Raw genomic sequence first — 24911 nt, forward strand, 5'->3', positions numbered from 1 at the left:
GCTGCGTCGAACCATGCGCGAAGATTCAAACTCACCAGTACTCTTCGAACTGCTTTCGCGATCGGGTCGTGGTCCAACAACTTTTTAAGCATACCCAAGTTTCACGTGCGATCTTCAGGTACGCCAATTGCGTGAACTATTAGTGGAAGTTGTTTTTGTTTTTTCATCTGCTTCTTCCACCCAAATCATGGTGGTATTATTAGGATAATTGGCGGTCCGTGGAATTGAAACTTTGACCGTCACACGGAATTAATCGTCGTCGTCGCCGGCGGGTTTTTGAAAAGTTTTGCGTGGGTTGGGGAAATTGGTGGGGCTTCGACAGGTGGTTCGAAAGTTTGGCGGTTGATGGCAGAGGTGAATAATGATAGCCTTTGACGGGCCTTAATGCGCTGCAAAATAATTCAAGTGTTCCGAGCAAGAATGGGGGCTGTGAGTGGTTGGGATCGTTAATGAGCTTTTAAATCGATGAAATTGAGGGGAGTGTGCATCCCTAGCGCAGAGAGGAAAATATGGAATAATTGGGATCAGGAAAAATACAAGCTGTGAAGTTTTGTTAGAAAATGAGTGAATTTGGAAATTTTCCAAGTTATAGTGAGCATCCCTAGTTCATCAAAAGTCTCACGAAAAAAATAGTTGGGAGTGCCCAAATTGAAATCGAGCACAGGTCGATTGAATTCCACCGGCATTGTGCGCTGAGTTCCATTTTACAACTGTCTGCGATGACAGATTAATTCTCGTTCCCGCAGAACCGGAAGTGCATCGTTAATGCTGTTCGAATCAACCACGCTGGAGCTGTTACCGGGTGTAAAGATCCCCCGGTAGTGATGCACATGTAAATTTACGTGCAATCTCATGTGGATCGGTTAACCAGCTATTGTGTTCGCTGCTCTTTCGTGAGCAATTTGTTTAGTGTGATTGAGATAAGTTTTCGCGAGAAGTCATTCTGGGTGCTGTTTTTTTAAAGTGGAAATCGAGGAGAAGAGAGAAGAAACGACGTGACGTGTTTCAAGGAGCAGCAATATCACAGGATCGTAAAAACCGGTACCGGTTCTGGGAAAATCGCAAAACCGGTCATTGTCAACGCTGAAATCGCAACAAAAAAATCATTTAAACGAATCCAGAAACAAGCTGTTGAAATGTCGAAAACAGAATAAAATAAAACAAACACAGACAAAACAAACCAACAAGTCAACAAAGCTGTGACCTTTTTTGTGCCATCTGTTGTTTAAGCTGCCAACCTGACCAACAAATGCCATGCTTGATTAAAATAAACGATCGAATGAGATGACAATGCGCTCCTCGTCGGCTGGAGATGAGTTCCAGTCACGATCCGTTGAGAGGGAATTCCTGGCCGTAACTGATAAGTTGGCGTTGCCGTTGTGCTATCTTGTCGTAGGGCGATTTTAGCTCATTTTAAGAGTAAATCTCATTTTACACAAAAAAGATGAATTTTGGAAGGTTGAATATTACTTCTTTTTTGAGTAATAATACATACAAAATGTGTAAAAAATGAACCTGATGAAAATTCATTTAAATCTGATGAAAATTCAACAGTTCCTGATGCAATATTACACATTTTTTGACACAAAATCTGTCATAATTCCCTGATGAATAATACTATCTTTTTTTCTGTGTATAAAGTTTTTATGATCTGGTAAAATTGATGTAAACTTAAATTTGACAAACAAGCACTTTTAAATTCAAAATCAGCTTTTTTCAACATTCGACAAGATAGTGCAACGCCGACATAGTGTTCATCTCACAACTCCACTGATAGTTTGCATGCCAAGAGGTGATGAACAAGGCTTTTTAAAAATAGATGTTAACCGAAGAGGAGGGGGCGTCAATGTGCCAATTAAATATTTATTGTTTTTTCATATGTTAGATGGATTTCATCAAAATGCTATTATTTATTTTGCTGCTTGGGAAGTAGGAAGGTGATGAGTTGTGAATTTCAGATTTCTTATAAGAAAATAATCGACAACAATGGTGTGTCATCTTCTATGAATCATGCAGGGTCAACAATTAAAAAATAAATTAATTGAAGTCATGTGTCATGTGCTGAGATGCTCTGTGATTTTGATACTAATTTTCACTAGCATTTTTAGCATTCAAAGATTTGAAGACTTTGAAAGATTTGAAGATTTGGAGATTTTTAAAGATTTGAAGATTTGAAGATTTGAAGATTTGAAGATTTGAAGATTTGAAGATTTGAAGATTTGAAGATTTGAAGATTCGAAGATTTGAAGATTTGAAGATTTGAAGATTTGAAAATTTGAAGATTTGAAGATTTGAAAATTTGAAGATTTGAAGATTTGAAGATTTGAAGATTTGAAGAATTTGAAGATTTGATTGCTTTGAATTTGAATGTCTTTATTTTTAAGAAAATACTCTTATTATGGTAAAAACATTTCCCTGATTGCATTTAAACTTAATCATTTTGACGTTAAGCATATTATATTCAGATTGTTCAAAATCTTCAGATTTGAAGATTTGAAGATTTGAAGATTTCAAGATTTGAAGATTTGAAGATTTGAAGAATTTGAAGATTTGATTGCTTTGAATTTGAATGTCATTATTTTTAAGAAAATACTCTTATTATGGTAAAAACATTTCCCTGATTGCATTTAAACTTAATCATTTTGACGTTAAGCATATTATATTCAGATTGTTCAAAATCTTCAGATTTGAAGTTTTGAAGATTTGAAGATTTGAAGATTTGAAGATTTGAAGATTTGAAGATTTGAAGATTTGAAGATTTGAAGATTTGAAGATTTGAAGATTTGAAGATTTGAAGATTTGAAGATTTGAAGATTTGAAGATTTGAAGATTTGAAGAATTTGAAGATTTGATTGCTTTGAATTTGAATGTCATTATTTTTAAGAAAATACTCTTATTATGGTAAAAACATTTCCCTGATTGCATTTAAACTTAATCATTTTGACGTTCAGCATATTATATTCAGATTGTTCAAAAGTGTGTGTAATATAAAAGTAAGAGATTGGTGTGCATAAAGCTATTTGATACGTTGAAGTCGAAATATCAAACGTGAGGCGTATTCAGATGGATCAAAACACTAAAACCACAACCAATTTCTGAACGCGTTCCAAGAAACCACAACATTCACCAACATCATCCATTGTCCTACGAAACCCCACAGCATAAACTCCACCAGCAACAACAACATCTTCGGGACAGCCTTTCGCTTCCAAGGTGAACAAAACAAGTTTTTGCGCGAGGAGGTTCGCTCTCGAGGGTCCATCAACAACGCCATTTCTTCCCCAGCGAGGATCTTCGCACCTGCGCGAATTCGCTTTTATTGTTGTTGTTGGTTGGTTGGAATTGACCCCGTAGATCATCGTGAATCGTGGTTCATTGACGATTTGAAGAGCGTTGTTGATGAACAATTTTGTTGCGTCAAGTCGAATGGTTAGTTAGGGGGATTCCCCTAGTAGTGCCAACCCGATCTACTGAGTTATTGCTTAATTCTAATTAGGTTGAAGTGCCTCGTCGACTTTTGCTCAACTCTGTGCGGTGTAGGTCGGCGTAGGGAAGAATGTTGATGGGGCGCAGAAATCCCCCAAACTGAAAAACAGGTTTGACGGTGGCGGCGTCACGGCGAATTTCTTAAGTTGAGCAGATCACATTCGGACGGATTTTTTTATGATCTGGGCTTATCGTTCGAGAGAGAAATAAAAAGTGTATCGAACATGTTTGCAGAAAGTCTCCCTTCGTGGAAGGCTTGATCAGAGTGTGTGGAGAGTAGAGCAAGAGTTTGCTCTTGGAAGGCAACTGTCAGCAAGTATGATCAAAACAGGGGCTAATCCAATTACTGAACTGGATTGATTGTGGGATTTGTAAATCCCATCCAGTTCCGCTGGTTTCAAGTAAAATCCAACTTGAAGTGCAGATAATTTAAAGCGGTTAAAAGTGAATGGGAAACCTGCACTTAAATACTAATTGTTGAGTGGTATTTATTGAACGGAAAGGTTTCAAGTGGGAAATGACTTGTGGAGAAGAGTTGAGGAATTCAACTGGCAATCCAAATTTATGTGAGGTAAAGTAAAGATTGCTCGTGTCTATTATCATTATTCCATCAAAAATAATAACATTCTAAAAACTAAAAACTAAAAACTAAAAACTAAAAACTAAAAACTAAAAACTAAAAACTAAAAACTAAAAACTAAAAACTTAAAACTAAAAACTAAAAACTAAAAACTAAAAACTAAAAACTAAAAACTAAAAACTAAAAACTAAAAACTAAAAACTAAAAACTAAAAACTAAAAACTAAAAACTAAAAACTAAAAACTAAAAACTAAAAACTAAAAACTAAAAACTAAAAACTAAAAACTAAAAACTAAAAACTAAAAACTAAAAACTAAAAACTAAAAACTAAAAACTAAAAACTAAAAACTAAAAACTAAAAACTAAAAACTAAAAACTAAAAACTAAAAACTAAAAACTAAAAACTAAAAACTAAAAACTAAAAACTAAAAACTAAAAACTAAAAACTAAAAACTAAAAACTAAAAACTAAAAACTAAAAACTAAAAACTAAAAACTAAAAACTAAAAACTAAAAACTAAAAACTAAAAACTAAAACTAAAAAAGAAAAACTAAAAACTAAAAACTAAAAACTAAAAACTAAAAACTAAAAACTAAAAACTAAAAACTAAAAACTAAAAACTAAAAACTAAAAACTAAAAACTAAAAACTAAAAACTAAAAACTAAAAACTAAAAACTAAAAACTAAAAACTAAAAACTAAAAACTAAAAACTAAAAACTAAAAACTAAAAACTAAAAACTAAAAACTAAAAAACTAAAAACTAAAAACTAAAAACTAAAAACTAAAAACTAAAAACTAAAAACTAAAAACTAAAAACTAAAAACTAAAAACTAAAAACTAAAAACTAAAAACTAAAAACTAAAAACTAAAAACTAAAAACTAAAAACTAAAAACTAAAAACTAAAAACTAAAAACTAAAAACTAAAAACTAAAAAATAAAAAATAAAAAATAAAAACTAAAAACTAAAAACTAAAAACTAAAAAAAACTAAAAACTAAAAACTAAAAACTAAAAACTAAAAACTAAAAACTAAAAACTAAAAACTAAAAACTAAAAACTAAAAACTAAAAACTAAAAACTAAAAACTAAAAACTAAAAACTAAAAACTAAAAACTAAAAACTAAAAACTAAAAACTAAAAACTAAAAACTAAAAACTAAAAACTAAAAACTAAAACTAAAAACTAAAAACTAAAAACTAAAAACTAAAAACTAAAAACTAAAAACTAAAAACTAAAAACTAAAAACTAAAAACTAAAAACTAAAAACTAAAAACTAAAAACTAAAAACTAAAAACTAAAAACTAAAAACTAAAAACTAAAAACTAAAAACTAAAAACTAAAAACTAAAAACTAAAAACTAAAAACTAAAAACTAAAAACTAAAAACTAAAAACTAAAAACTAAAACTAAAAACTAAAAACTAAAAACTAAAAACTAAAAACTAAAAACTAAAAACTAAAAACTAAAAACTAAAAACTAAAAACTAAAAACTAAAAACTAAAAACTAAAAACTAAAAACTAAAAACTAAAAACTAAAAACTAAAAACTAAAAACTAAAACTAAAAACTAAAAACTAAAAACTAAAAACTAAAAACTAAAAACTAAAAACTAAAAACTAAAAACTAAAAACTAAAAACTAAAAACTAAAAACTAAAAACTAAAAACTAAAAACTAAAAACTAAAAACTAAAAACTAAAAACTAAAAACTAAAAACTAAAAACTAAAAACTAAAAACTAAAAACTAAAAACAAAAACTAAAAACTAAAAACTAAAAACTAAAAACTAAAAACTAAAAACTAAAAACTAAAAACTAAAAACTAAAAACTAAAAACTAAAAACTAAAAACTAAAAACTAAAAACTAAAAACTAAAAACTAAAAACTAAAAACTAAAACTAAAAACTAAAAACTAAAAACTAAAAACTAAAAACTAAAAACTAAAAACTAAAACTAAAAACTAAAAACTAAAAACTAAAAACTAAAACTAAAAACTAAAAACTAAAAACTAAAAACTAAAAACTAAAAACTAAAAACTAAAAACTAAAAACTAAAAACTAAAAACTAAAAACTAAAAACTAAAAAACTAAAAACTAAAAACTAAAAACTAAAAACTAAAAACTAAAAACTAAAAACTAAAAACTAAAAACTAAAAACTAAAAACTAAAAACTAAAAACTAAAAACTAAAAACTAAAAACTAAAAACTAAAAACTAAAACTAAAAACTAAAAACTAAAAACTAAAAACTAAAAACTAAAAACTAAAAACTAAAAACTAAAAACTAAAAACTAAAAACTAAAAACTAAAAACTAAAAACTAAAAACTAAAAACTAAAAACTAAAACTAAAAACTAAAAACTAAAAACTAAAAACTAAAAACTAAAAACTAAAAACTAAAAAACTAAAAACTAAAACTAAAAACTAAAAACTAAAACTAAAAACTAAAAACTAAAAACTAAAAACTAAAAACTAAAAACTAAAACTAAAAACTAAAAACTAAAAACTAAAAACTAAAAACTAAAAACTAAAACTAAAAACTAAAAACTAAAAACTAAAAACTAAAACTAAAACTAAAAACTAAAAACTAAAAACTAAAAACTAAAAACTAAAAACTAAAAACTAAAAACTAAAAACTAAAACTAAAAACTAAAAACTAAAAACTAAAAACTAAAAACTAAAAACTAAAAAACTAAAAACTAAAAACTAAAAACTAAAAACTAAAAACTAAAAACTAAAAACTAAAAACTAAAAACTAAAAACTAAAAACTAAAAACTAAAAACTAAAAACTAAAAAACTAAAAACTAAAAACTAAAACTAAAAACTAAAAACTAAAAACTAAAAACTAAAAACTAAAAACTAAAAACTAAAAACTAAAAACTAAAAACTAAAAACTAAAAACTAAAAACTAAAAACTAAAAACTAAAAACTAAAAACTAAAAACTAAAAACTAAAAACTAAAAACTAAAAACTAAAAACTAAAAACTAAAAACTAAAACTAAAAACTAAAAACTAAAAACTAAAAACTAAAAACTAAAAACTAAAAACTAAAACTAAAAACTAAAAACTAAAAACTAAAAACTAAAAACTAAAAACTAAAAACTAAAAACTAAAAACTAAAAACTAAAAACTAAAAAATAAAAACTAAAAACTAAAAACAAAAAAATAAAAACTAAAAACTAAAAACTAAAAACTAAAAACTAAAAACTAAAAACTAAAAACTAAAAACTAAAAACTAAAAACTAAAAACTAAAAACTAAAAACTAAAAACTAAAAACTAAAAACTAAAAACTAAAAACTAAAAACTAAAAACTAAAAACTAAAACTAAAACTAAAAACTAAAAACTAAAAACTAAAACTAAAAACTAAAAACTAAAACTAAAAACTAAAAACTAAAAACTAAAAAACTAAAAACTAAAAACTAAAAACTAAAAACTAAAAACTAAAAACTAAACTAAAACTAAAAACTAAAAACTAAAAACTAAAAACTAAAACTAAAAACTAAAAACTAAAAACTAAAAACTAAAAACTAAAACTAAAAACTAAAAACTAAAAACTAAAAACTAAAAACTAAAAACTAAAAACTAAAAACTAAAAACTAAAAACTAAAAACTAAAAACTAAAAACTAAAAACTAAAAACTAAAAACTAAAAACTAAAAACTAAAAACTAAAAACTAAAAACTAAAAACTAAAAACTAAAAACTAAAAACTAAAAACTAAAAACTAAAATCTAAAAACTAAAAACTAAAAACTAAAAACTAAAAACTAAAAACTAAAAACTAAAAACTAAAAACTAAAAACTAAAAACTAAAAACTAAAAACTAAAAACTAAAAACTAAAAACTAAAAACTAAAAACTAAAAACTAAAAACTAAAAACTAAAAACTAAAAACTAAAAACTAAAAACTAAAAACTAAAAACTAAAAACTAAAAACTAAAAACTAAAAACTAAAAACTAAAAACTAAAAACTAAAACTAAAAACTAAAAACTAAAAAACTAAAAACTAAAAACTAAAAACTAAAAACTAAAACTAAAACTAAAAACTAAAAACTAAAAACTAAAAACTAAAAACTAAAAACTAAAAACTAAAAACTAAAAACTAAAAACTAAAAACTAAAAACTAAAAACTAAAAACTAAAAACTAAAAACTAAAAACTAAAAACTAAAAACTAAAAACTAAAAACTAAAAACTAAAAACTAAAACCTAAAAACTAAAAACTAAAAACTAAAAACTAAAAACTAAAAACTAAAAACTAAAATCTAAAAACTAAAAACTAAAAACTAAAAACTAAAAACTAAAAACTAAAAACTAAAAACTAAAAACTAAAAACTAAACACTAAAAACTAAAAACTAAAAACTAAAAACTAAAAACTAAAAACTAAAAACTAAAAACTAAAAACTAAAAACTAAAAACTAAAAACTAAAAACTAAAAACTAAAAACTAAAAACTAAAAACTAAAAACTAAAAACTAAAAACTAAAAACTAAAAACTAAAAACTAAAAACTAAAAAACTAAAAACTAAAAACTAAAAACTAAAAACTAAAAACTAAAACTAAAAACTAAAAACTAAAAACTAAAAACTAAAAACTAAAAACTAAAAACTAAAAACTAAAAACTAAAAACTAAAAACTAAAAACTAAAAACTAAAAACTAAAAACTAAAAACTAAAAACTAAAAACTAAAAACTAAAAACTAAAAACTAAAAACTAAAACTAAAAACTAAAAACTAAAAACTAAAAACTAAAAACTAAAAACTAAAAACTAAAACTAAAAACTAAAAACTAAAAACTAAAAACTAAAAACTAAAAACTAAAAACTAAAAACTAAAAACTAAAAACTAAAAACTAAAAACTAAAAACTAAAAACTAAAAACTAAAAACTAAAAACTAAAAACTAAAACTAAAAACTAAAAACTAAAAACTAAAAACTAAAACTAAAAACTAAAAACTAAAAACTAAAAACTAAAAACTAAAAACTAAAAACTAAAAACTAAAAAACTAAAAACTAAAAACTAAAAACTAAAAACTAAAAACTAAAAACTAAAAACTAAAAACTAAAAACTAAAAACTAAAAACTAAAAACTAAAAACTAAAAACTAAAAACTAAAAACTAAAAACTAAAAACTAAAAACTAAAAACTAAAAACTAAAAACTAAAAACTAAAAACTAAAAATTAAAAACTAAAAACTAAAAACTAAAAACTAAAAACTAAAAACTAAAAACTAAAAACTAAAAACTAAAAACAAAAACTAAAAACTAAAAACTAAAAACTAAAAACTAAAAACTAAAAACTAAAAACTAAAAACTAAAAACTAAAAACTAAAAAACTAAAAACTAAAAACTAAAAACTAAAAACTAAAAACTAAAAACTAAAAACTAAAAACTAAAAACTAAAAACTAAAAACTAAAAACTAAAAACTAAAAACTAAAAACTAAAAACTAAAAACTAAAAACTAAAAACTAAAAACTAAAAACTAAAAACTAAAAACTAAAAACTAAAAACTAAAAACTAAAAACTAAAAACTAAAAACTAAAAACTAAAAACTAAAAACTAAAAACTAAAAACTAAAAACTAAAAACTAAAAACTAAAAACTAAAAACTAAAAACTAAAAACTAAAACTAAAAACTAAAAACTAAAAACTAAAAACTAAAAACTAAAAACTAAAAACTAAAAACTAAAAACTAAAAACTAAAAACTAAAAACTAAAAACTAAAAACTAAAAACTAAAACTAAAAACTAAAAACTAAAAACTAAAAACTAAAAACTAAAAACTAAAAACTAAAACTAAAAACTAAAAACTAAAAACTAAAAACTAAAAACTAAAAACTAAAAACTAAAAACTAAAAACTAAAAACTAAAAACTAAAAACTAAAAACTAAAACTAAAAACTAAAAACTAAAAACTAAAAACTAAAAACTAAAAACTAAAAACTAAAAACTAAAAACTAAAAACTAAAACTAAAAACTAAAAACTAAAAACTAAAAACTAAAAACTAAAAACTAAAAACTAAAAACTAAAAACTAAAAACTAAAAACTAAAAACTAAAAACTAAAAACTAAAAACTAAAAACTAAAAACTAAAACTAAAAACTAAAAACTAAAAACTAAAAACTAAAAACTAAAAACTAAAAACTAAAAACTAAAAACTAAAAACTAAAAACTAAAAACTAAAAACTAAAAACTAAAAACTAAAAACTAAAAACTAAAAACTAAAAACTAAAAACTAAAAACTAAAAACTAAAAACTAAAAATTAAAAACTAAAAACTAAAAATTAAAAACTATGAATTAAAAACTAAAAACTGAACACTAAAAACAAGAAACAAGAAACAAAAAACAAGAAACAAGAAACAAGAAACAAGAAACAAGAAACAAGAAACAAGAAACAAGAAACAAGAAACAAGAAACAAGAAACAAGAAACAAGAAACAAGAAACAAGAAACAAGAAACAAGAAACAAGAAACAAGAAACAAGAAACAAGAAACAAGAAACAAGAAACAAGAAACAAGAAACAAGAAACAAGAAACAAGAAACAAGAAACAAGAAACAAGAAACAAGAAACAAGAAACAAGAAACAAGAAACAAGAAACAAGAAACAAGAAACAAGAAACAAGAAACAAGAAACAAGAAACAAGAAACAAGAAACAAGAAACAAGAAACAAGAAACAAGAAACAAGAAACAAGAAACAAGAAACAAGAAACAAGAAACAAGAAACAAGAAACAAGAAACAAGAAACAAGAAACAAGAAACAAGAAACAAGAAACAAGAAACAAGAAACAAGAAACAAGAAACAAGAAACAAGAAACAAGAAACAAGAAACAAGAAACAAGAAACAAGAAACAAGAAACAAGAAACAAGAAACAAGAAACAAGAAACAAGAAACAAGAAACAAGAAACAAGAAACAAGAAACAAGAAACAAGAAACAAGAAACAAGAAACAAGAAACAAGAAACAAGAAACAAGAAACAAGAAACAAGAAACAAGAAACAAGAAACAAGAAACAAGAAACAAGAAACAAGAAACAAGAAACAAGAAACAAGAAACAAGAAACAAGAAACAAGAAACAAGAAACAAGAAACAAGAAACAAGAAACAAGAAACAAGAACAAAGAACTAAAAACTTCAATTTTCAAACTATAAAATGTGGTATTGCACTCGGGTATTTAACAAAAAAAATCAAAATATTTTAAAGCAAACTAAAACATTTAAAAAAATGCATTTAAACACAGCAAATGGACAGATTTTGAAAGGGGGTGGGTGAGAACATAAACTGAATAATATTCGCACCGGCCTAATCAAATTTTAAATAAATTTCTTTTTCAATTCTTATAAATTCTTACATTGTTAAAATTTTGAGTCAATTCCGTAATAATAAGTCAGGACTACGCCCTATTGAAAAATGATTGCAAAATTATTCAAAATTTGTTCTAATTTCAGTTAAGCTTTCAACCCTGTACTCTCCAATCACCGAACCGCATGTTCTCTCCGTGTATCTCTTTCTCTCTTGAAACCTATCAACCATGATGTCGTGGTCGCAAAACTGATCGCTTCAACTTTTTTGCCAACTCCATCCAACCATCAACCTTACTATCTCATGGTTATTTCCTTTTTTTGCTTCTTCTCTCTCTTCAAGAAATCCTCTCAGGAGTCGTCTAAGCTATGTTACATCTTAACTCAGTTTGGTCTGGATAGTTTATCGGCAACATTCCTCCTTCTCGATCATCGCGTTTTTAAGCCGATCACATAAAATTGGCAGACAATTTTACGTTTTTGTTGCGTAAGTGGTCGATTTTAGGCTAAAATATTAGTACAGCCGGTTTCACAGCTGTTGCTTGTTGGTTTGATCTGGGGTTTCACGCAGCAGTTCGACAGGCAAGTTGCATGGTTGCAGAAGAAAATTGCAGCTTCTCAACGCCATGTACCGAGTTGTTTCAGCTCGAAAACACGAAGGTTTATTATGGTAACGAGCGAGCCTTCGACCGCCGCCGGTTGCACCAGAAAGATATCACCCGACTAATTGCTGTTTGAGTGTAATTGCTTTTTTTTTGCTTTTGCTAGTGGCTGCAGTTTGCTCGAGTGCCAAGAGTTAACGCATTTGGATGAAGTCATATGACGGAATTACCTAGGTAGAAGAAGAAGAAAAAAGTGTCCAAGTCGGTGTTCATGTCCAAGTTGTGAAGAGCAAATAATACAAAAGAAGTGCGCGATCCAAGAAGTGTCCAAAAAGCCAAATATCGAAAATAAAGAAAAGAAAGTGAATTTGCATAAAAAGCCAAGCCAATTTAAATTTTGTGGTTCGTCGAAAAGCTGCTGTCACCAAATCAACAAAGCCGCCCGGAGTTGAAAACAACCGTTTTATCACGTCGGCAGAGAGTTTGAACGTGCCGAGCAGGACGCCGTTGCGAGTTCAGAACAACAACATGACTTCGATCACTTCAGGGCCTTCGGGACTGATGCCGCACATCGAGACGCCACCGTAAGTTGCTTTTTTCGTTTTATTTACGCTCAGTTGCACGAAGAATAGTTCAAGTTTCGTTTTTGAAAAAGTTCAAAAATCCAAATTTTGACAATAAATTTTAAAACATTTTTTCAATAACTTGAATTAATTTTTACATTCTCAAATTGGGACAGAAATTTAATTTGACAAAACATTAACGTGATAAAAAAAATACTGCAACTGAGTGTACACAAAATAATAAAAAATGAAAACACAGTCCAAGAGGAAAATGAGAGTTTTGAACGTTGTCAATATTGGGGATATAGACCCTGTGTGAAACATGTGTGTTTGTTCGGGGGTCAAATTTTGGGAATGATTGTAGGTTTGTGATATTTTTTTTGCGAATAGACTTTCAACAGCTGGTGGTGTAGTGCCAGTAAGGCTGAAGGTTGCAGTTTCTATGGTGCTGTCGGCAGTTTGGCAGTGGTCAGTTTGGGGTGAACCAGTACGAGCCGGTAAAATGCGGAAAACGAGGATGAAAATTGAAAGGTAATGATTGTTGTGTGTATTTTATTTGAAAGCTAATCCAACTACTAACTTTTTGCTTCTGTGTGTTTTGTATCCTAACAAGTTTTCAATCTATCATTAGATAAATTATTGAATATACGTTGGTGATGGCCTGAAATTGACTGTCATAGTTTAACAGTTTTTATTCAACTAGATTCATAAAAAGTGAAAAGTTATTGAACTTTTGTCATAAATTTAAATTCAGCACATCAACATGTTTTAAATAAATGGCTTATTTTTTATAAGATTATAACATGATCAGAATCTAAAATGGTGCCAATATTTAAAAAAATTGTTCATTGTTCTGAACACTATTTTCACTGAAACTAAAAAAATAAGGTTAAAAATGTTAATGACGTTAGTAGCTCCAACATAATCTAAAAATACATGGATTTAAACATTTCTGAACTGTTTTTGTTTGTATCGAGTTCAAATTTAGGTGAATTTCGCTTAATTAAAGTTTTTTTTTTCGTATTAAAAGATTCAACAAGTGATACAAGATATTCATTATACAAAATCTGGCTGGAAATTTCAATCTTTGTTTATTTAATTGCTTTCCCCCATGACCTCTTCTAAAATCCCAAACATTTTTTTTGTTAGAGTGCTAAACCAAGTTTGTTAATTATCTGAATAAATTTTCTTTTCAAGCGTACTTTTTAGAGTAAAATAAAAAAAAACAGATCTACACAATTACAGGGTTGTTACGGACGGCGCGGATCGCGCGGATGGCGCGTTTCGCGCGGATAGCGCGGATTTGGCGCGGATTTGCTGGCTTAATTTGCTCAGGCGCGGATTTCGCGCGGATGACAATTTTGATAAATAAAATAATTAACTTTCAAGTTATAAAGAAAATTATTATCAGGAATTACTGTAATTTTTTTATGTGCAAAAACTTTAATTTCTTAGAAGTTGTTACTGAAACAAAATTGATTTTTTCCGGAAATGTTTGTTTGTAATTTTTTAATAAGAAACGTCGAAATAATCTACAAGAAGAGATAATTTTTGTTAAAGATTTTTTAAATAAATTTATTCTTACACTCAACTCATTATTAACATCTGATACGGGTTCTAAATATTCCATCTCTTATGAGTTTCAGGTTATGTTTTATTAACAATATGTATTGTTTATTTTATACTGGATACATTTTGATTTGATTCTTTTGAACCATATTTCAAGCTTTTCTATAGATATTCGGATTACACAAAAAAAAAATATTGGGGGTGCTCTGGTGGACGTATTGTGGTCAAATCCCAAATATGAGCAATATTGGACGGAACAGAAGCTGGCTTTCCGCCTTTGATTTTAGTTAGGATTTAACCCGTAGAAAGGTTTTTTTTTAATTTACATATTTTTGGTGAAAAAATAAAAAGATCTAAATGTTCAAATATGAAAGCTCCAACATTCAAAATTAAAAGTTCAGAAGTTCTAAAATTCTATTTTTATAGTTGTTTAATCCAAAAATTGAAAAATTCTGAATTTTAAATAGCCAACAATAAAAAAAATCAAAATTTCTAAATAAAAAAAAAATCCAAAAAATCAGGAATTCAAAATATTTAAAAATCAAGAATAAATTCTCCAAATTTACAAATTTTTAAAATTGATAATAAAAACAATCAATGGAACAAAAACTTATAAATTCTTAAATAAAGTTCTTAAATTCTTAAATTCTTAAATTCTTAAATTTTTAAATTTTTAAATTCTTAAATTCTTAAATTCTTAAATTCTTAAATTCTTAAATTCTTAAATTCTTAAATTCTTAAATTCTTAAATTCTTAAATTCTTAAATTCTTAAATTCTTAAATTCTTAAATTCTTAAATTCTTAAATTCTTAAATTCTTAAATTCTTAAATTCTTAAATTCTTAAATTCTTAAATTCTTAAATTCTTAAATTCTTAAATTCTTAAATTCTTAAATTCTTAAATTCTTAAATTCTTAAATTCTTAAATTCTTAAATTCTTAAATTCTTAAATTCCTAAATTCTTAAATTCTTAAATTCTTAAATTCTTAAATTCTTAAATTCTTAAATTCTTAAATTCTTAAATTCTTAAATTATTAAATTCTTAAATTATTAAATTCTTAAATTCTTAAATTCTTAAATTCTTAAATTCTTAAATTCTTAAATTCTTAAATTCTTAAATTCTTAAATTCTTAAATTCTTAAATTCTTGAATTCTTGAATTCTTAAATTCTTAAATTCTTAAATTCTCAAACTCTGGATCTTAATAAAAGAACCGCAGAATTCTTAAATGCTACAATTTTTGTCACCATCATAGATTACAGAAAGTCTGATAACTTTGGAGCATTTTTTAAGTAATATTTTAGGATTGAGAATTTTTTAGAAGAATATAATACAAATTTCGTGTCGAGCACGAACTTCATGTTATTTATCTAATCCTTAAATTTATGAATTTTCAAATCTTTAATTTTTTTCAATTTATTGATTTTTTAAATTTAAATTTTCAAATCCCTATTTGAATTTGTTTTTTGCTAAATTTATTGTTATGGCTTTTCTCTCTGGTTTAATTCATCCTAGCAAAAATAAATTTGATCATATAATTTTCAGCGTTTCAACATTCTGGGTCTTGAGATTAAGATAAAGCTATTCTGGATTTTAAATTCTATTTATTGAATACAACATAATTTTAACGTTTGTGGTTTTTGCGTTCCTTCCGACGGAACCCTTAATCATAAAACGATTTAAATTTTTGTTCTCAAATACATTCATAAAAATTAAATTGTTGTGAAACTCTGTTGTATATTTGTCGCGCAAAATTATTTTTCTTATTATGGCGCGGATTTCGCGCGGATTGGGATTTTGGGACGGCGCGGATTTGGCGCGGATTTTTTTTCGACTTCTCCGTAACAACCCTGCAATTAATAAAAATTTGACCCAAATTTCAAGGCCAAGGCAACACTTTATTAAAAGCTTTCGTCTGATTTTTTAAATTAGACATTGTAATTTCATTTTTTCCCCTTCTTGACCATGATCATTGCCAAGGGACACACACTTTTTAAACATAATTCATATTAGCTTTTTGACAAAAATATTTACCCTGCCTGCTTTCTTATGTAATTTTATGCAAAAGCACACTTAAAATAATTTTTAGTTTTTCAACCAATTTTGGTGCACTTTGATTCTGTTCCTGAAAATTTTACGGTTGAAATTCTTTTTTTTAAATAAATATTAACATTTAAAATTCTCATGGACAGGATTCTGAGTTTATCGACATCTGTAATGTCGAAAATATGTCAAAAACTGATTGAAAACAGAGTATTCAAATAAATTGTATAATTTATGCAAAAAGCATTTAGCTTTATGCTTTATTAAATTTGATTAAGATGTTGTATTAAGGCTGATGCAGAAAAATCTAAAAAAATGAGGTAGAAAGTTTTTTTAATCAAGTATTTAAGTAAAAATATACGATTTTAACATTTCAATGAACAAATTAATGTAACGTGCAATATTTAATAGATTTACAAAAAAAAATCAGGCATATAAAAAAATATTTTTAAAAATATGTTTACGGGTTTCCCAAACAAATGTCGCAAAAAAAAACAAAATATTCAAAAACCTGCTCAATAACTCTAAAAAATAATTACCAACGCTGGAATAATAATTTTGAATTGATTCAGTTGATTGCAGGTCACGTTATTGCACGTCAAGTTTGGAACTTGTTTAAAGTAAATGAGTTCTTTTAATTTTGAGCAAAAAAAAACGAATCACGAACTACGTTGATAAAGTTTATATGATTTATGATTTATGATTTATGATTTATGATTTATGATTTATGATTTATGATTTATGATTTATGATTTATGATTTATGATTTATGATTTATGATTTATGATTTATGATTTATGATTTATGATTTATGATTTATGATTTATGATTTATGATTTATGATTTATGATTTATGATTTATGATTTATGATTTATGATTTATGATTTATGATTTATGATTTATGATTTATGATTTATGATTTATGATTTATGATTTATGATTTATGATTTATGATTTATGATTTAAGATTTATGACAATCAGCAATCATTACAAGTGCAATCAAAGCGTATTGCCCTACGATTAAAACTATTTTTTAGCATGATTGGGTTTATAAGAAAATCTGTTGAATTTGTCGAAAATTTTCGATGTACAGTACCGCAAAAAAAATATTTCGCTTAATCTTTTGTTTTCGTCAATTCTTACATTTTTTTTAAAACCAATGATTGCAAAACAACTGAACTAGTTTAAAATACATCATAAAGCTCTATTTTTTTTTGAAATGTTTAGACTATGTATTGTTATTTAAATTTTTATGAATATTTGCATAGGCCTTATGATTTATCATGGAAAAGATTTTTTTATTAAAAGCAATTTAAAAAGTGTTGTAAATGTATTTTACAACGGTACAGTAATAATTGGTTAATTAGCTCTTAAAAGAGAATATTTTTCTTCGATAAAAATCTTTATGTGGTTTTATGCATTGAAATTTTATAAAATTCAGCGGGATTTTTTTTTTTAATCTTGAAAATTTCAATGGAAATAGAAGTCAAATCAACTGAAAATAATCTAAAATTACTTATTCTGCATTGCTAATCATATTTAGCATTTTTGGGCTGGTTTAAAAATATTTTGAACTTTTATGGAATTCCAACGTACATCACCGCAAAACCTTTTTTTTTCGCAAAAATAAAATTTTCGTCAATACTTTGGTCAGATCGAGGGACATAAACTTCCAAAAATATTTGCAACGGCCTTATTTGAATCAAATTAAATGCAAAGATTTTTAAGTAAAAATAACGATATTCAGTTTTTCATAGATTTGCAAACCGCCAACCGAACGAAGTTGACTTTATAGCTGTCGGCCACCATTGCTAGTACCAACCACTAGTGTCTTCCTTTTTAACTACAAGGACTTCGACGCCCTGGGCTCCTAAGTGTACTAGAGTATGGCACGGAGCGACGGCGCCGAATACCCATATTTACACAAAGAATTTTAGAGCGCCCGCCGCGGGATTCGAACCAGCAACCTCTGGATTGTGAACCAGTGCGCGGTCCGATTGATCCACACGGGCGGGCAAACCGCCAACCGTACAATTTAAAATCTGACTGTAAAGATTATTCCCAAGACACAAACCATGTTACAAGTTTCCACTGAACACCACCGGAGCGAGCCACAGTCGAAGCCATAATTTCAATTCTCACCACAGCATTAGTTGCTGGCAGTGCTGCCGCTGGTATTTTTTATTGAGTTTAGTTGGTTTATGTGTTGTGATTTTGTTTAAGATTTTTAAATTCAAACCTTTCTTTTCAATTGAATTTATTATATTGTTTATTTCTTGCGATAATTTTCAAATATATGTGTTTGTTTTTAAATATTTCGATTTACCTACCTTATTAAGGTTATGATTTTTGATAAATGTCATTGAACTTTATTTTATGCTCAGGCATCAGTTTTATGTAACAACATAAAAATAGTCAATAGAATGTGGTGCACTGGTTTTATTTTATTAATTTTACAAATTTGATTGTGTGTTTGTGTCTGTTTTTATAAGGCAACAAATGTCATCGATATCAACATCTGACTGTTTATTGTGAGTACACTCAAACGACGATGGTTTGACCAACGTTGCCAGATTATTTTGTGGGAGATCTGTATTTTCTCGAAAATAAATCTGTATTTTATCTGTATCTTGTCGAATTCCAAGCAATAGAAACCATTTTAAAATGTTTAACAACAGATTTAAGCTTTTTAATGATATTAAAGCATAAATTAATTACTGAATTGTTGAAACTTTCAAATATAACCATTTAAAAAAAATCTGTATATACAGATTTTTGGGATTTTTGGGATCGAAAAATCTGTAAAATACAGATTTATCTGTATATCTGGCATGGCTGGGTTTGACACCAACTGTTGTCAAACGAACGGGGTCACTTTTTAGTTTGACACCCCTTTTACACGGAGTTCACACACACACTATCAAACGTTTGTTTTAATATTGTGCGTGAGTGCCGTGTAAAAAGTGACATTTTGTCACTTTTTAGTTTAACTTTCACCAACCAACGGGGTACAAACTAAAAAAGTGTCAAAAGAAAAAGTGACCAACCACCGGGGGTTGAGTGTATTGCAATGAACTTGAAATGTTATTTCACTTACCTTCCTATAAAGGACCATCCATAAACCACGTGGACACATCGGGGGGGAGAATGTGTCGTGACCTTTATTGGCAGAAAGTTTCTTGCTATTATTCCAAGGGGTACCCCTATTTGATCCATGGTAAAGTGTCGAATTGTGGAAGTAGTCATTTCAACAGATTAAGGTGATGCGAGCATTAAGGGGATATTGGTCGCCTTGCCAATTTGGCAACTCATCCACATTTCACCACCAATCAAACTCACCACAGCACCCACTTTCGCACTGTAACCCACCCCATTTGACAACCAACAACAACCACCACCCCACCACCCTGACAGCTGTCAAGCTGTTCCAATGTCAACAACTCCCGTTCTCGCACTCTCTTAGGAGAGAGAGATTTTCGCCTCTCCTCTCTGTCGAATCGTCGTCGTCGTCGTCGTCGTCGTTCCTGCTGATCTATATCGCCAAGTCCGGCCGTCTCGTGCTCGTCGCCGTCAGAGTGCTAGGAACCGAGTTCAGGAACAGTCGTCGTAGTCGTCACACAGCTGGGTTTTGTTTGTGGTCCCCCGTTTCAGTCCGGAACAGTTTAGTCCTCCAGTTAGTGGTGTGCATATTGCAAGTATCGTGTTGTGTCCAAAGGGAGTTGCCGACCGTCGCGACGTTTCTAGTACGCGAGTGGGTTTTGTTGCAACCGCTCTAAATAGTGTGGATTGTGGAAGTCGAGTGTCGACGAGGTCGAGACTTCAAGAAGTGTTGCACAGCGCGCTGTACAGCTGGTGTTTGTGTGTTGCTGGTAAATCAAGGTGGAAAGTCTTCGTTTTGTGTGGAGAGGGAAAATCTGTTTCTCTGTGTGTTTTTTTGGGTGGAAAATTAAGCTTTATGCCGCGTGGAAAAGTTATTGATCCAGAAAAGGTCTTGCCTGGCACCCCGCTGCTGGTCGTCGTCAAGTCTGCTGCAAAAGTGGTCTGATTCGCTGGTCTTGCGCCGAGTCTACTAGCTAGAAGTGCGAATAGTGTTAGTGTACACAACTACTACCGACGACGTCGACGCACGTGTATATCGGGTACTCTGTGTGGAGAGCACATTTCGACGAAGCACATCGAAGAGAAGGTTGTTGTGTAATTCTTTTCTTGGTGGTCAATAGTGAAAAGCCGATTCAGGGAAATCGCAGCTCACTCACCAGCTTAGAAGAGGAGGAGAACACCGCTCAGTGAGGAGTTACTTTGAGGCGTAAAGCAGCGTAAACAACTACCAAAAGGTATGTTCTGACGAGCTGATTTACCTCAAAAATGATGATCTTTAGTTAAAACACTGCTGTCTCTCTATGCCCTACCTTCTCTATGTAAACCTCTCTGTCGCTCACTGTCTGTCACACACACCCCGTTTTAATACTTAGATTAGGTTTGTCTCTGCTGCGACTTAACACTCCCTCCCCTTGTATTGATCTACTAAACCACCTTGTTACTTAGTGAGGACTTTCTTTTTCCGTAAGAGTACGCTAAATTTGCTGGATTCTACGTACGTGTGTTTAGCGAGTCATAGTGGTCATTGGTATAATTAGTGAAGTTCATTATATGTTTGTCTTATTTGTTGTTGACTAACATTTGAATGTTTGGAATTTAGAGTAGAAAGATAAGGTAATCTTTTGGTGTCAAATGAATCAATATTAAAGATTTGAGGCACCAAATGATTGTCGTTTATAATATTATTAAATATTATTTGTTTTGTTCAGAATCGGGAATCGTTTTATAACCCCTATAAAGAAGTGCCCAACATAATTATGAAATAATTACAACCATACCCCCTCTAGATATAATAATTAAAAAAATAAATTTAGTCTTGGAAAGGCGGTGTTGGGACGAAAGCTCGTCCGATTTCCTATAAGTTTGTCTTTGACCACTTTTCAAAATAACTCGTTTTTTGATAATTTAAGCTAATTTACTATCCAGGTTACTACCATCCACAGAACTACACTGAAAAAATATTATGTTTTCAGTTATGAGCAATGTAAATTAGCTTATATCTGTAAGCCCATACATCCAATTGAAATGTGGTCAAAGACAAACTTATGGGAAATTGGACGAGCTTTCCGATAAAAATATTCACGAGACTAATAAATCAAGTTTGTCATATGGAAATAGTCAAAAACCATAAAAAACCACTTTATTCAACTTTTTGAATTTTAAAACCGCTGTAACTTCACAAGGATTGGACTTAGGACATTGATCAATATGGAGACTTTTATGTAAAATTGTCTGGAGAATCGACTCTTTTGTTCGATTTTTGTAAATTTTGACGTTTAGAGCACTTTTCAAAAAAACAGTTTTAGTAAATGATTTTTGTATTTTTTTAGGTGAGTTGCTCCATCCTGCATTTTTCGTGAGTCTTTTTGTAACATCTTAGGCTATTTTCACAAAAATTTTGAACGAAAAAAAAATCGTAGGCTCACCTTCAAATTTGACTTTTAAACTAAAAAATCAACAAATCTCTTAAAAGTGGAGTGTTTTTATTCTTTCAGTGTATTTTTTTCGGAAAGCCCGTCAAATTTCCTACTAGTTTGTCTTTGACCACTTTTTGATACGATGCAACGGCTTCGAGATACAGAAATATTGAAATTCCGAATTACAAAAATATTTAAAACACTTACGCCCTTCTCAAATGTCATTATCGAGTGTAACTGGCTCCATATACACAAAAATGGCTTAAATAAGCGTGCATAACATGTCTACAAAGTTTCATTGAAATCGGAGAGGGTCGAGAAAAAAGTACCTAAAAAATTCCTGTTTTGGGCTGGAATGTAAATATTTGAAATATGAAAAGCTAGAATGTAGGGTTGGAGTGATCTTAAACGATTGTCCATGTTCAATACTTTTTTGTATGATTTTTTTTTTCAAAAAGAGGAGGGGAGGTCTGAAATTTCGAAAAAAAAATCTACATAGTTTATGGATAAGATATATTTTTCAAGTAAATTTAAATATTAAGAAAATTCACATCCTTGGCCTACAGTTTACACAATGAGGCTATCGTAACAAATAAAACAACTTATTTTTGAAAAAAAATATCAGAAATTTCTAAAACAATAGATTAATAATATATCTTTAGTTTTTTTTTCTGAAATTGCAATACCACGTTAACTTCCAAGTTCACGAAAAAAGGGGAATTTTCATACAAACTCCCCTTCACTCGAGCTTGGGATTTTAGGTATTAGAAAGCCCTTGAGTACCTGAATTTAGATGAGTATTTTATTGATACATTTGTTTGTTTGTTTTTAATGGAATTCATATAAGCATTATATTTCGAAGCAATCATTTTAGGATTAATTTTTAATGAAACTGTTCCGTATTGTACCCAGGCTATTTTTTTTAATGTATTTATATCTATTTAAATTGTAAACCAAAACATTAAAATAATATTATGTTATTATACATAAAATAGTAGGAAAAAGCATTTAAATTATTAGAAATAACATCTTTTTTTTCCTTTATAAGAGTGGCATTAAAAAAACAATGCCAAAACCACACACCAACCAACACACGTCAGTGATTGATTTTTGTGACTTTTTTTTACGAAAAATTTGTAATATCTCTTTTTTGTTTGGTGTTCATTCTTTAAATCTAGATTTTTCACGAAAATAATTTCTAATATTCTTTTTTTTAATATCCTCAGTTTTCAAAATTATTTTTTTTATTTAAATAATTTTTAAGCACTTTTCGTTTAAAGATATGTTTTTTAATTTCTTATTTTGACTTAAATTAAGCACTGAAAAAAGAAGCGTTAAACGACAGTCAAGGGCAGGTGCAAATATTTCAAATTATTCACCAAGTCAAATGATACTTGTCCAAATGTCTATACAGTCAGTTTATAATATTCTGAAGATAAAAGAATTTTTGCCTTAAAAAGCAATTCATCACAATTTAAAGTAAGTTAAAAATATTTTTTTTTTAAATAGTGTCCCTTAACATGTAGTTCCCAGGTCATATTATTTCAAAGGCGAAATGTCAAGCTTTAATTTCAAAATTAAGAAAAAAAAGTATCAACATAACATAACACACCATTACAGTGCACTGCTGAATGAAATGTTAGTTTTTAAGTTATTAAGTCTGTGCAGCTTTAATCGAAGACGTTGAACAATAAACAAAGTTAGGCTGCTATTAAAAAATTGCAATATGACAATGAATTCATGAAAACATTTTTTCTGGACTTTTTCGTTGTTCTGGTCTTAAAATTATTATATTTTTAAATGATAAAAAGTATTTGTTTGATTTAAAATGCATTTTTAGGCAACAAACAATGTTTTCTTAAAATTTCAGTTTTAGTCAATTATTATTTTTGCCTCTTCAGAAAAACTTCGAACAAAATTTGCAATGGACAAAAACAACTCGACATTTTTAAGTTTTTGTCAATAAACGCTTCAGTTTCGTCAAGGTATGGTAGATTCGGGCTCCCTGAACACGTTCCAATCGACAGAATTGAATTTTAGTAAATTCCATGCCAAAAAATAAAATTATAAATTCCAGAAATAAATGGTATGGAATCATCTTAGGTAACCATGCGCACCCACGTTTATCTGAACTGGAAGCAAAAAAGGGATGCGCGGTTGCTCAAAATATTCAACTGAAGAGTTTATTGAAGTTTACTTCAAACATTGCAAGTTGTATAATGAGAATTAAACAGTGGTATTACCATAAATAAATTGAAAACATAAACATAAATCAAATTCCCGATCTGAACAACATAAATCGCCAAATCCACTTGAAGCAATCGATTTTAAAACTAATCACATTGCCTCTCCAACAATTTGCTTATATCTACTAACAGTGTTGCGTTCTCCTTGAATTCAAATACTATTTATTAATACAACAACCCTTATTGCCTCGCGCCGATCGGGCACTGTTTACCAGCAGCAATTGCAATTATAGTGAAAAGCCTCTCGTTTCGATAACAAACTACCCAACTAAAAACACAATCCCACACAATCAGTGGTGCTGCAGCAACTGTGCAACTGCTGTTTCGACTCAAACAATTCAACTGCATCGATTATTGATTTTCCTGCAAAACCATCAGCGTAATCATTAAAAAAAACAAATCATCATCGTACCAGCATTAACTCATCACTATTTTAGTACTCAGCACACACACACACACTCACCTACTTCCGAGTTCTGAACCAAATATCATTGTGCACCATCGTCGGGTAATTTTCCCCCGCAAGTTTTGTTATGTTTTTATGTTTCATGTTATTGCTGCTTGCTTGTTGTCTGCCACTCATCCTGACAGGAAGTGTGCCTACGTACGATTTGTCGGAATCATTAGCCCAGTCACGTCACGGCGAGGACGACTCGTCGAGGCCAAATCAGGTGAAATTGTAGAGGGTCTGTGTGGAGTCCGATGCACCAAATGGTTTTCTTGCTCAAGGATCAATTTGCACGAAATAGATTTTTGAGTTATTTTACGCAAAACCAAAATTAAACTTTTCCAACTTTTCAAAACAAGCAATTTCGTGGCTGATTGAGTAAAAATTAGAACATTTTAAGTAAATCCAGACGATATCATTCCAAAAGTTGATTATAATTGCTCAAACACAATAAAATTAAAGGATTTTCCGCTATCCTGCATGTTAGTCGATATCGCTGACAGGCGGTGAGTTCCGTGTGAATATTTCATGCGAACTCTCTACACGTTTTTGGTATTATTATTTCTGGATTCTTT

General features: G+C 28.3%; 1 protein-coding gene and 1 long non-coding RNA gene across 14 annotated transcripts in view; both read left to right on the top strand.

Moving 5' to 3' along the window:
* The first annotated feature begins 36 nt into the window (after nucleotides 1-36).
* LOC120422609 (uncharacterized) lies at nucleotides 37-12274 on the top strand. 2 transcript variants are annotated; one of them, XR_005606156.1, is made up of 2 exons: nucleotides 37-118; nucleotides 12118-12274. It is a non-coding gene; the product is annotated as an uncharacterized LOC120422609 (long non-coding RNA). The 2 variants fall into 2 exon arrangements; XR_008212256.1 differs by having other exon boundaries at nucleotides 54-354.
* A 125-nt stretch (nucleotides 12275-12399) lies between these two features.
* Nucleotides 12400-24911, top strand: part of LOC120426262 (protein NDRG3) — a 166569-nt gene continuing 154057 nt past the window's right edge. For 5 of the 12 annotated variants that reach the window (XM_052708899.1, XM_052708903.1, XM_052708900.1 and 2 more), the window contains exon 1: nucleotides 19683-20460. Coding sequence is in view for 1 of the 12 variants with exons in the window: in XM_052708907.1 (XP_052564867.1) it covers nucleotides 12480-12535 (56 nt within the window). In the remaining 11 variants the exon portion in view is untranslated. Of the gene's footprint in view, nucleotides 12536-19681; nucleotides 20461-24911 lie in introns of those variants that run through there. The other 7 variants (XM_052708902.1, XM_052708908.1, XM_052708909.1 and 4 more) reach the window with 5 other exon arrangements.

The sequence above is a fragment of the Culex pipiens genome, chromosome 2 (genome assembly GCF_016801865.2).
Source record: "Culex pipiens pallens isolate TS chromosome 2, TS_CPP_V2, whole genome shotgun sequence".
NCBI classification, from domain to species: domain Eukaryota; kingdom Metazoa; phylum Arthropoda; class Insecta; order Diptera; family Culicidae; genus Culex; species Culex pipiens.